The 12434-nt window shown below is 48.6% G+C and overlaps 3 protein-coding genes across 3 annotated transcripts in view; 1 reads left to right on the forward strand and 2 right to left on the reverse strand.

Moving 5' to 3' along the window:
• The window catches only part of LOC139351079 (disks large homolog 4-like), a 30615-nt gene extending 27659 nt beyond the window's left edge, over window positions 1-2956 (reverse strand). The window contains exons 1-2 of the mRNA XM_070992744.1: window positions 2923-2956; window positions 1140-1259 (exon numbers count right to left, since the gene is read on the reverse strand). Of these exons, the coding sequence (XP_070848845.1) occupies window positions 1140-1259; window positions 2923-2941 (139 nt within the window). The 5' untranslated portion in view covers window positions 2942-2956. The remainder of the gene's footprint in view (window positions 1-1139; window positions 1260-2922) is intronic.
• A 1555-nt stretch (window positions 2957-4511) lies between these two features.
• On the forward strand, window positions 4512-10105 carry mepceb (methylphosphate capping enzyme b). The gene is made up of 8 exons (XM_070993857.1): window positions 4512-5012; window positions 5739-6136; window positions 6657-6910; window positions 7719-7998; window positions 8081-8687; window positions 8810-9022; window positions 9195-9303; window positions 9575-10105. The coding sequence occupies exons 2-8, from the start codon at window positions 5766-5768 to the stop codon at window positions 9625-9627; spliced, it is 1887 nt and encodes a 628-aa protein (XP_070849958.1). The 5' UTR covers window positions 4512-5012; window positions 5739-5765; the 3' UTR covers window positions 9628-10105.
• A 331-nt stretch (window positions 10106-10436) lies between these two features.
• Window positions 10437-12434, reverse strand: LOC139351685 (uncharacterized). Its single transcript, XM_070993689.1, has 5 exons — window positions 12344-12434; window positions 12158-12217; window positions 11756-11851; window positions 11396-11539; window positions 10437-10791 (listed from the first exon to the last, which is right to left on the reverse strand). The coding sequence occupies exons 1-5, from the start codon at window positions 12395-12397 to the stop codon at window positions 10528-10530; spliced, it is 618 nt and encodes a 205-aa protein (XP_070849790.1). The 5' UTR covers window positions 12398-12434; the 3' UTR covers window positions 10437-10527.

A 12434-nucleotide genomic window follows, 5' to 3' on the forward strand; every position in this document is an offset into this window, starting at 1 on the left:
CCCAGTCCATCAAGGATCGACGCCTAGCCAACAAGCCGAACATCAGCTCCCTCATCAAGAAAGCACAGCAGAGGATGTACTTCCTACGGCAGCTGAAGAAATTCAGTCTGCCAAAGACAATGATGGTGCACTTCTACACAGCCATCACTGAGTCCATCCTCAGCTCCTCCATCACCATCTGGTACGCTGCTGCCACCGCCGAGGACAAGGGCAGACTGCAACGTGTCATTAGGTCTGCAGAGAAGGTGATCGGCTGCAATCTCCCGTCTCTTCAGGACCTGTACACCTCCAGGACCCTGAGGCGTGCAGGTAAGACTGTGGCTGACCCCTCCCACCCCGGACATAAACTCTTTGAGACACTCCCCTCTGGCAGGAGGCTGCGGTCCATCAGGACCAAAACCTCACGCCACAACAACAGTTTTTTCTCATCTGCTGTCAGCCTTATTAACAAGGCCTGGAACCCCCCCGACACTCCTCACGCTCCACCTCTGACCCTACTTGTCATTGACTCTGCCATAACTCTGTGCGTTACATTAACGCTCAGCTTGGTTCCTGTTACTTTACTGTTTCACTGCCAGCTGTACTGATCTTTTTACTCTGGAAAAAACAGACTGTGTATATATTTATATTGTTATATCTTCTACTTTTTAATAGCTTATTTCTAGAAGATTTTTGATGCACCAGCTTCACCAAAACAAATTCTTGGTATGTGTAAAATCGTACTTGGTAAAAAAAAAAAAAAGAAGCTTTTTCTGATTTCTGAAGTGTAAAATAAAGGCGAACCCCCGTGAAAAAGGGGGGTTGCCGTCACACTGTGGGACATCACCCCTTCAGGTACAAAGTGGTACTACGACACGACGGGCCGCGGCTAGCTGGTTAGCATGCTAACCTCCAAGAGATCTCTGCAACACAGGACACAGACGTCTTTGACTTAACGCCAGAACTCTGATGATAATGGTGTTTGTTTATCATGGACGCCGCAGCTTTGTGAGGAGTCACAGGACAACACGTTCGTACCTCTGCACACACATGGTCACCTCTGTGAAAAACAGTGAAACGTGTGTGTGTGTGCGTGCGTGTGTGTGTGTGTGTGTGTGTGTGTGTGTGTGTGCGTGTGTGTGTGTGTGTGTGTGTGTTACCCAGCAGGGCCTGGAACAGGTCACTCTGGAAGATGTTCAGCAGTTTCTCTGCACGACCTTTGACTCCTTCAGCAGCTCCAGCCTGACAGGCCTCCATCGCCTGCAGAGCGCGTTCAGTATCTGTGGAGAGCAACCAAGACAGGCTTTACTGGACTCTGCTGGACCTGACTGGACTCAGCTGGACCTGACTGGACTCAGCTGGACCTGAATGGATTGTACTGGACTGTACTGGACCCCACAGTCCTTCTCGGAGAGCGGATCAGTGACGTGTGCGTTCACCTCTGTGGTCAGACACAAAGCTCGCTGATATCAGTCAGCTGGTCTCACTGGTGGAAGGTAACAAGTACTTTTACTGTAGGTGTACTTCATGTTGAGGTAGTAGTACTTGTGGTTAGGTCACGGTTTCGTTTCAAGAACTCGATTGGTTCACTCCAAATTAAAGTATCAAAGTCCAGAAGCTGAAAACAGGTTTGTGTATCAGAACGTCTTCTTTCTTTCTTCTTCTTTGATGACCCCCCCAGAGTGACCTGCTGACAGCCTGGGGGGTCGGGCCCTTCTGGCCTAAACTAGCTAATTGTATATGAAGTATTTGAAAGTAGTTCCACGTGCAGCAGCTCCAACAGTAAAATGCTGCTCTAACATTGTAGTAATGGTACTTGTAGTACTTTTAGTATTTCTTGCCCCATGGCTGGTCCACAGAATAATGATACCACTGAAGAAGAAGAGTGCTGTCAGTTCTCTGATGGAGGATCTGGGGTTGTACTGGAACGATCCCAGTGGCCTCATGGTTAACATTTATGTTTGACTCTGAACTGGAGGACCTGTGTTCTTTGTGCCCACATTTCCTGTTGATGTCAAAATAAAAGCCAAAATGGCAAAAATAAATAAATAAATAAATAAATAAATAAATGTCACCGGTTTAAAGGTCAGTATGACTGACCTTTGACCCTGTATGCTCACATGATGAACATTATGCAAATCGAAGTCGATGTGATCCTGATGCAGCATGAGTACTTGTTACTGTACTGGGTTCATGGTTTTAATGGTTTTAATGGTTTTCATGAGCGTGTGCAGAGGTTTTCTAGAAATACACATTTTCACACAGGCGGCCGCTCCGGGTCCTATTATCATCCGCCGGTCGCACGCTGACGGATGTGACGAGGAGAATCTCTCAGCTCGTTGACGGAGTTTCCTGACGGAGCGGCAAACATCCGTCCACTCCAGGACTCTTACAGTGGTGGAACAGGAAGTACATCATGTGACCTGTGTGTGTGCTGAACACTGCTGCCGCAGCCTTGATGCTAGGCAAGTACCTGTATCTGTGTAACCCTCGTAGTACTTAGTACAGCAGAAGAAGTAGCAGTAGTAGCAGTAGTAGTTAGTAACAGTAGTACTATGAGCTGAGTACAGTCCCATGATGCTGCTTCTGATAAACAAACAGCTCTCTGGTCTAAAAACAGCAGAAGAAGAAAACATGGTGCTTCTTCTTCCTGTTTCACGGCAGTTCCATCAGTAAGAGGTCAAAGGTCAGAGGGTGACCTCACACTCACAAACACAGAGTACATGAAACAAATACGACTGATGACAGGACGAAGACAAAGAAGAGCAATGAAGGTGAAGGAGAAATAACAGAAGAATAGAAATAACACACCAAACACACACACACTGAACACACAGCAAAAACTTCTGAACACACACACTGAACACACTAACAAACACACGCACACACTAACAAACACACACACACGCTCAGAAGCAGGTAACGTTGGTTACATCGTCTCACCTTCTCTCTTCAGCGGCATGTCGTCTCTCTGATCTACAGAAATCCTCTTTAGGGATTTTACAAGCTCACAGTGCATTCTGGGTAATGAAGTCCCAATCCCTCCACTGCCTCCATCCAGGCAGATGTCCACTGTAGCCCCGCCCTCCTCCAGTATGCAGCCCACATGGTTGGATGAGGCTGTAGGCTGCAGTTTGATTGACAGCTGTGTTGAACTAACTGTGAATTCTGAATGTTTTTAATGAGCATCAGCTGACAAACACACACATTAATGTCTAAGACCTAAAGTCAGATAATCCTCTGTGGACTGTGCTCATAGGGAAATAAAAATGAAGGGCAGAAAAATAAAAGCTTGAAAAAAAACACATTAATTTGGTAATACATAATTAGGTAAGAACTAGGCTCACACCTTTAATTAGGACCTGCTCAGATACAACAGGAAGCGTGAAGCACATCAGTCTGGTCATTTCCTGACCGCCATCATCAGACGGGCCTGCACCTGTCTGTCCAACAACACTAAGAACTAAATGGAAAAACTGTTGCTGTTGTTACACTTCAGAGTTTGTACACATGAAACAATCTTGATTTTACATGTAAATCAGTGAGCTTTAGCTTTAGCTTTAGCTGTGGGTCGGCGGACTGCCAGGCTAGTTTCAGTCTTTCTGCTAAATTAAGCTAAGCTAACCAGCTGCTGGCTGTGGCCTCATGTTTAGTGTTATCAACCTGAACACCGATTTGTTTTATGAAACTGTCTTTCTGTGGAAGAAAACCATGAAACCGTCAAATCTAGCCTTTAAGACATGACTGAACTACATGTCCCATGAGCAGTTTGTAGTCCTTGCAGGGGCTGAAGGATTAACTGAGAAATATGTAAAGTTTTATTTGTAAAAATGACAAGTCAGTAAACTGAGTTAAAAGGTCATTTTACAACCCATCGTTAATCCGCACAGGTTAGTAATAACGGTTCAGTCCGAGGAGGATCAGTAACCTACTTATGGTCTGTGGATTATAATCCGGGTGTTTCAGCCCTCAGCTGCACCTGTCAGGCTGAAGCTTGCTTAAAGTTTGTAACTACTGGTGGACTTTAAACGGACATAGTTGTTGTTGTTCTCAACTTTAACATCAATACACGTTAAGTAATAATGTACGTGGTTAGTGGAGCGTGTTTGAGGTCACGAACAGCTGCCGGGGAGTTAGTCTTACCTGCAAAGCGCAACTCGGGGAAAAACTCGTAAAAATGGGTGCAGGGCTGAGTTCATGGTCTCGTGGGTTTAAAAGACGCAAAAAAAATATCAAACGACTGTGGTTAAAACTGCATTTGACATACTCAGCGTGTGCATTTGGAATCGCAGCTGTTATAGATTTCCCCCAAAATTGTTTTTTTTTTTTAATCCTTTATTTTCAAGCGTGGTTGTGTTTTCAGTCAGGCACCACTATGGACGCCTCTCTTCTCGAGAATTCTCCCGCCCCCTCGGGCTGAGACCAATCAGAACGCCGCTTAGTTTTAGTGCCCATCTGAGTGGTCATAACGCGAAAGAGGAGGAACTCGACTCGGTACGCTATTGGCGGGGTCTGTCGTCGCTCACATGGCCCCGCGGTTGGCGTATAAAGCCGTGGGTTTGGCGATGTAGCAGGGCGAGAAGACGTTTACAGCTAGTAGCTATTTTCGGCTAAAAGCTACACTTTTAGTTGAAGTCATGATTAATCTGCTCGCACACACACAGTAACACACGCACACACGCGCACGGAGAGGTCGGCGGGAGTTCGTTGTCACGCACAGAACGGGTTTTCGGGGATGTTTTGGTAGTTGTTTTTCTTCAGGGGGTGTGTGTTAACGCCACGCTAGCTACTACCTGCATGTTAGCAGGACGTGGCTAGTTGGGAAGCTAACTGTTTGTCAGTTTGTTTCTTAGTTAGTTTGAATTATTCATGACGACACTCCGTGATTGGTGGAGTGAGCGCCAGGGGCGGGGTTAGGGAGACTGGACGTATCAAGAGCCCCAACGTGTGAGTGGATCATACTGACAGCAGCACACACACAGGTGAAGGTCTGTGGACAACAGGTGGACTGTTGGTGGTCTCTGCAGGACACAGTGAGTAAGAATCATTGATTATTGGTTGATAACTCATCAACAGGTGGACAAAGTACTCATTACTTACAACTAAAAGTTAAAGGACAAAAGTATTATAATCCAAATGTGCTTCAAGATGCAGAACGGCCCATTTCACAATAATATGAATTATTGGATTAGAGTTATTGATGAGGGCTGCAGCCAGTGCTTATTTTCATCAGGATCAGAGTTAATCTGTTGATCATTTTCTAGATTAACCAGCTGGTCCATAAAATGTCCGTCCCAGTTTCTCAAAGTCCATGCTGGTTTCTTTAAATGTCTTATTTTGTCAGTCCATAGATATTCAGTTTAATTTTCTAGAAAACTGCCACTTTTATATGAAAAATGACTCAAATGAATCAATTTTCAGAGTAGTTGACGGTTATTTCTCTGTCGATCGGCTAATCGATTAGTGAACATGCAGAGTAACTTGTGACTAAAGCTGCCAAACAAACGGAGGAAACGTAGTCAAGAACGAGTGTTCAGTGTCAGAAAGTACTTCAGTTAAGTACAAGTATCATTTCCAGGTTAGTATCATTACCATCGTTGTACCTGCCAGCAGACGGTGTGGGATGATCGATCGGTGCCTTCAAGGATTCATTGATTTTAGAAAATAGTATTACAAACATGGATGTATTGTGATGAGCAGGTGAATCTGATTGGCTCTGCCTCCTGTCAGTCACACTAAGCCCCTCCCTCTCCCTGCAGATCGCTGTGATTGGCTGATCTGCCTGCATGTGGAAGATGATCAGGATGTCATTGGACAAAGAGACTGTCCTCCCTCGTAAGGTCAGCCCCGCCTTCCCCTCCATTGTGAGCCTATCAGAGCAGCCGCAACTGGCTAAGACCTGCCTCCTCCGTCCTAAAAATGGCCTCCAGCCGGCCGGCAACAATCAGCCCCCCCTCGCCACCTCCGCTCCCCTTACCCAGCGAATCACAAAGAGGCGATACTCCATGGGCGTCGGATTCAAGGGACTGGCGAAGCGACGTCGTCGAGCCAATAGCGACAGCCAGTCAGAGCCCGTGCTGCCAAGTCACTTCCTGTTGGGCGGGAATATCTTTGATCCACTGAACCTCAACTCACTATTGGACGAAGACGTCAACAAGTGAGACGCACAAAGTTTAGTTGATTAGTTTACATGAAAAGTCTGAATTTATTATTATTTTATGATAAAATCAGTTCCAGACGACACGTTAAAAGATTAGCGATCAGCACACAAACTGAAACCACGATGTTAGCTTGTACTGACTCTAGTGGACACGCTAGTGAGCACCCAGTAACCACTCCTTAGCAGCCCAGTAACAGCCCAGTAACAGCCCAGTAGCAGCTCCCAGCAGATGATCCAGAGTTTGTAATTGGTCGGTTAAAGATGACATCGTGGGAGGTCAAACTGACTCTTTCAGGTCTGGAATAGTTAAAAAAAACAACCTGATCCAAATGATGAAGGTGGTTTAAGTTGATTATGAAGTTGATCAATTCCACTTATTGATCAGTTCTATTTATTGATCAGATTTCACTGCTGGACCAGCCAACAGCCCAAAGCTCAGAGTTCAGCTCAGACTCGCTGCTGCAGATCTTCACCGTTTCGTTCCTTCAGTCTTCATCGACTCCTCCTTCCTCCTCAGAGCCACCAATCAGGAGACACCAAAGTCCTCGCCCCTGCCATCGAGGGGAGGAGACCCTGTAGAGATCCTGGTTCCCCGTGACATCACAGACCCCCTGAACCTGAAGGGAGGGGGCGAGGACGGGAAGGCCGATGGGGGAGTCCTGCTGTCCCCTTTGAAGTCCAGGAGGAGACACAGGAACAGACACCATGGTGGGGGGGGGGAGAAGGAGGCGATACCTGCTCGACTGTTTCCCTCCACAGCGGGACCGACAGGTAAGACTTACAGACACCTGGTGGAGGCTGAGGGAACTACAGCGCCTGATAAGTGACTCAGGAAGTCTTCTCAGCGATAGTTAAGGGGGGACGCAGGGGTAGACAGGTGAGATGAATGGGACAGGTGTACGCAGGTGTACGCAGTGATACACAGCTCACTGAGGAGATTAAGGCACTTTAAGACCGTTAGTGAGCGCCTCCTCCTCCTCAGAATCAGTCAGATGTGAACACAGGCATGAAACATAGGACGATGTCATTCAGTGTGACATCACTTCCTGAGGAGATCATTATCACTGATGTCCAACCAGAATAAACCTCCAGAAATCCACTGAGAAACCACAGAAGAAGATTCTGCAGGACTCAGAGTCTGCATGATTTTAAGTTCTCTTCAGTGTCACAGTGATCCAGTCTGAACACCCATGAGTTCACTGCTAGCAGGAGCAGCTAACAGGTGCAGCTAATAGGAGCAGCTAGCATGAGCAGCTAACAGGAACTACTAACAGGAGCAGCTAGCAGGAGCAGCTAACAGGAGCAGCTAGCATGAGCAGCTAACAGGAACTACTAACAGGAGCAGCTAACAGGTGCAGCTAATAGGAGCAGCTAGCATGAGCAGCTAACAGGAGCTGCTAGCAGGAGCAGCTAGCAGCTAATTCAGCTTACTTTTAATGGAGACACTTCTGCAAGGAAACACATGTAAGCTAGAAAAGCAGGGCTCAGTTGTAGCGCACAGCTAACTCCAGGGTATTGGTATTGTAGCAGCTAGCATGCTAGTCAGTTACTAATAGCGAATTGTAATGTTGTTTTGCAGTTCCTCTGTTAACCACAGAGGGCAGTGTCCCTGCGTCTCCTCTCCCCTGTGAACTCAACACGGCCATCACCTGTCGAGATGACATAGCCCCGCCCCCCATCCTCCCCAGGAGACACACCCACCCACCACCGGGCCACACCCACAAACCCCGTGGCCAGAATGATGGTCGCCAACGGAAACGGCGCCGCACCACCTCGACGAGGTCGGCAGATACCATGGCAACCATGGCTCAGCCAACCAAATTCCAGACACCTTTGGTGGGAGGGGCTAAAGGCAGCAGGTTAGTGCTCCCTGAAGTGAAATTACAACACTGTCAGCTGATTGGCTGCCTGGTCACATGCTCTCCGTGCTGCCCCCTGCAGGTGTGGAGGACTGCAGCCCGGCTCTGCTCAGCCACCACAGAGGAAGAAGGACAGACACCGCTACCAGTACGGCAACCACAGCTGTTACTATGGCTACCACGGTTTTTACGGTGATGGGTGGGAAGGCCGGGTCGGGGAGGAAGAGGACACGCGGCTCCGCCTCCTGGAAGCTGATTGGTTCAGAGACAAGAGGGTGCTGGACGTGGGCTGTGGCGCCGGTCACTTGACGCTGGCTGTCGCCCGGAGGTTCGACCCCACCCACATCCTGGGGGTGGAATTAGACGAGCGATTGGTCCACGCCGCCAAGCAGAACATCAGGCACTTCCTGTCACATGACCTGGTGGTGGCAGAGAGGACGAGGACGAGGAAGAGGGGAGGAATGCTGGGACCGTCTTCCTCCTCTCCTCCACGCAAGAGGGAAGGAGGGGGAGGAGTGGGGGAGGAGGAGCATGTGATGGAGGAGCTCCAGGAGGCTCGGGCTCTCCTCTCCTTCCCCCTGTCGTTCAGGGTGAGTCGAGGTCCCCTAGCTGCTCCCCCTCTCTTCCTCCCTCCACCACCACCATCGTCGTCGTCCTCCAGGTTCCCCAACAACATCACCTTCATACAGGTGAGTTTTACCTGAGAGCATTACGCCCGGTGGAAACGGGGCTATCTCACACATTATTATTCAGGCCTCTGATCTGTGACATCATCAGCCAGCTGACATCATCGCTCTGACTCCTCCCACAGGGCGACTACGTGTCAGAGCGGGAGGCGTGGCCTGGGAGGGGCCAGTATGATGTCATCATGTGCCTGGGCGTGACAAAGTGGGTTCAGCTGCAGTCCGGTGACGGAGGCGTGGTCAGACTGTTCAGACGAGCCTATCAGAGCCTGTCGCCGGGCGGATTATTCATTCTGGAGCCGCAACCGTGGAGCAGCTACAGTCGCAGCAAGAGGGCTTCGGTAACACACACACACACAGACACGAAGACACACACAGACACGCACACACATGCACACACACAGACACACACAGTCATGCATACACACAGACACAAAGACACACACAGACACGCACACAGACACGCACACACACACACACACACACGGTCTCACGTTGTTTCCTGTCCGTTAGGAGTCGACATGTCGTCACTTCAGGACTCTGAGACTGAGACCTGAACAGTTCACCTGCTACCTGACTGACAGTGTTGGCTTCACCTCGTACAGACTCCTCAGACAGACAGGTACACACACACACACACACACACACACACACACACACACACACCTGTACCTGAACAAACCTGACCCTCTTCATGAACTGTGATGATTGATTGATTTGATTGGTGCGTCCAGGTACATTGAACAGGTACACCTGCTGACGGCCTCACCTGTTCACTTGTGTGTGTGTGTGTGTGTGTGTGTGTGTGTGTGTGTGTGTGTGTGTGTGTGTGTGTGTGTGTGTGTGTGTGTGTGTGTGTGTGTGTGTGTGTGTGTGTGTGTGTGTGTTTTCAGGGAACCAGCGGCAAATCTATCTGTTCCACAAAGGCCCCGCCCAGAGGAAGTGAGGTCATCAGGACAGGATGTGAGGTGTCTCTTGGAGGCATTGCAGCTCATCGTTCTCCTGTTTCCGCGGCAACAGGCCTGGACCGTATTGACAGATGGAGAGACGAGTGAACTGATTGGTCCTTATGTTTGACTGAGCTCACAGCTGATTGGCTGAACAGTGGAGCGACTGTTTGATGACATCAAACTGATTGGACAGCAGGGTCTGAGTAAATGCTGGCTCATCAAGACACAGCAAAGGATTGTGGGTGATTGCCCTCAGTCCACGTGACCTGTGGTCCTGGGCTGTGATTGGACACTGACAGGAAGTGACACGTTTGTGAAGGTCATTGTTTTTATGTTTTTTGTCAAAATAAAGAGAATTGATGTGATGATGCAAATTTCAGAAACATCTTCAGGAAAGGAACGTTAAAACCAGAGGTGTTCAAATACCTGTGAGGAATAAAGTACTATAAAGTACTTCATACTGTGAAATACTTTAAAAAATACTTCATACCCTGAAATACTTCATACCATAAAATACTTTCTAAAATACTGCATACCATAAAATACTTCATACCGTGAAGTGCTTTGAGGCATGATTGATTGTTTGATGTCACAGTCGATCGATCATTGAATGACAGAACAAACTACAGGTGACCATCAACTCTTAAAATCGTGACTTCCTGTAGCATGTGAACGTGACTCGTCTCCTTTGTGATGTCACACTGTCAGTTTCATACTGGGCCCTGATTGGCTCAGAGTGGTTAAGAATCAAACAGCTGATTGACCGGAACATGTTGAACTGACATATTTTAAACAGGTGCTCTTTAATAAGTCGATCGATGAGAACATGAAGCTGATCAAACACAGAATTTAAGCTTCCGGATGTTTCCGGCTGATCTGAACGGCCTCTGGATTCGTCACAGCCCCAGCTCAAGCCCCGCCTCATTTCCATGGTAATCATGGTGGTGGGCGTGGTCTGGCACGTCGAAGTTCAGCCTGTCTGCCGGTCGAGGAAAGACTGGGTCCATATGTTCTCCTTTGTCCCCGTCCTCCTCCTCCACGCCCACTCCATCTTCGACCCCACCCTCTGCAGTGGCTCCGCCCACACCTGCGGCGAGACCAGGTCCTCGACCCCCAAGCTGAGGAGGACTCAGGAGGCGGTGAAAGGTCAGCAATAGAGTCTGGGGGAAGGGGCGGGGCCAAACAACACAAGCAGGGGTCACATGACACGTTCACCTTGATTTTAATCTTTAAAAGTCTCAAAAAATATTTGCAGACAGTCCAATCAATGAAAAACAGTCAAATATTGATTATTGGAACATTTTCATGATTTCGTCAATGTGCACATGACTGGTCACATGACGAATGTAAACCTGAGATCATACTTCCTGTCACACTTAAAGTCAGGCTGGACGAGTAACTGATTACTTTCATTGCTTTATGACTGTCGCACGTCTGTCAGCTGACGCTCTCACAGGTGGAACCTTCAGTTGTTCTTCTTTAGACTGTTTTAGGACGTGCACGTGTCAGGTGTCACACGTCATGTGTCAGGCGTCACATGTCATGTGTCAGGTGTCACACGTCGTGTCAGGTGTCACACGTCATGTGTCAGGCGTCACACGTCATGTGTCAGGCGTCACACGTCATGTGTCAGGCGTCACACGTCATGTGTCAGGAGTCACACGTCATGTGTCAGGTGTCACGTGTCAGGCGTCAGGTGTCACATGTCAGGTGTCAGGCATCATGTGTCAGGTGTCACATGTCAGGTGTCAGGTGTGACCTCACCCGGTGTCGCTCTGTGCTCCCCATGCTGTCGTCTCCCGTCTCTCTGTCTCCCTCTCGCTCGCTGGCTCTCTGTCCCAGTAAAACCAGTTCACTGAGCCACAGGCTGTCGTTGCTGTTACTGGGAGCCTGGAGGAGCTCGAAGCTCTGCAAGCACACACACATACACACACAAACGCGGTCTTGACTGTAACTGAAGTGAGGAAAGGAGCGCCGGTGTGTCGACGGTGAAGTGAGAGAAAAGTCAATGATCAGGTGATCAGCAGTGACTGTGGTCCAGACTTCATTCATATTCTGACAAATTACAGATAATCCACTGTACAGTCAGCGTGTGTTTGGATCATAGATCAGGTGACCTCTGACCTCTGAACTCTGGCTTGACTCTGAAGAAACTGATGATGAAGAAGAAGAAGAGGATGAAGATGTTCTCTGTTGGCCGACATCAGGAGTGGGCAAAGGCTGCACACACAAAGAGGGTTTGTTCAGGTGATGACATCACAGGGTGTGTGTGTGTGTGTGTGTGTGTGTGTGTGTGTGTGTGTGTGTGTGTGTGTGTGTGTGTGTGTGTGTTATTGTTAACACACGGCTGGCAGCCCACCGCTCCTGCTCTGCCGCGGAGGAAGGACGACCAGGATGGGATAAATGTCAGTGGACCCCCCCCCCCCCCCCCCCCGTAGTTGTACAGTGTGGTATTAAAGTACTGCTGACATGTTTTTGTATGCAGTGACCGAGTAACAGTACACAAACTGTATGTGGAGTACTCACGGATGTCTGGTCCAGTTGTTGTTGAAGGATGAGCTGGAGGCTGCTGTGTTCCCATGGTAACTGCAGAACACACACACACACACACACACACACACACACACACACACACACACACACACAGTGTTAATGATCACTCACATCTCAAATCAATAAACTGATCAGGAGATCAATAAACAGAATTCTTACAGGTGAAGCCTGGTTCTGGTCCAGCAAACAGATCATCATCACAAACATCCACATCCTGGTCTGGCTCGGTCCTGATGGTCTGGCTCGGTCC

Source organism: Chaetodon trifascialis, chromosome 23 (genome assembly GCF_039877785.1).
Source record: "Chaetodon trifascialis isolate fChaTrf1 chromosome 23, fChaTrf1.hap1, whole genome shotgun sequence".
Lineage (NCBI taxonomy): Eukaryota > Metazoa > Chordata > Actinopteri > Chaetodontiformes > Chaetodontidae > Chaetodon > Chaetodon trifascialis.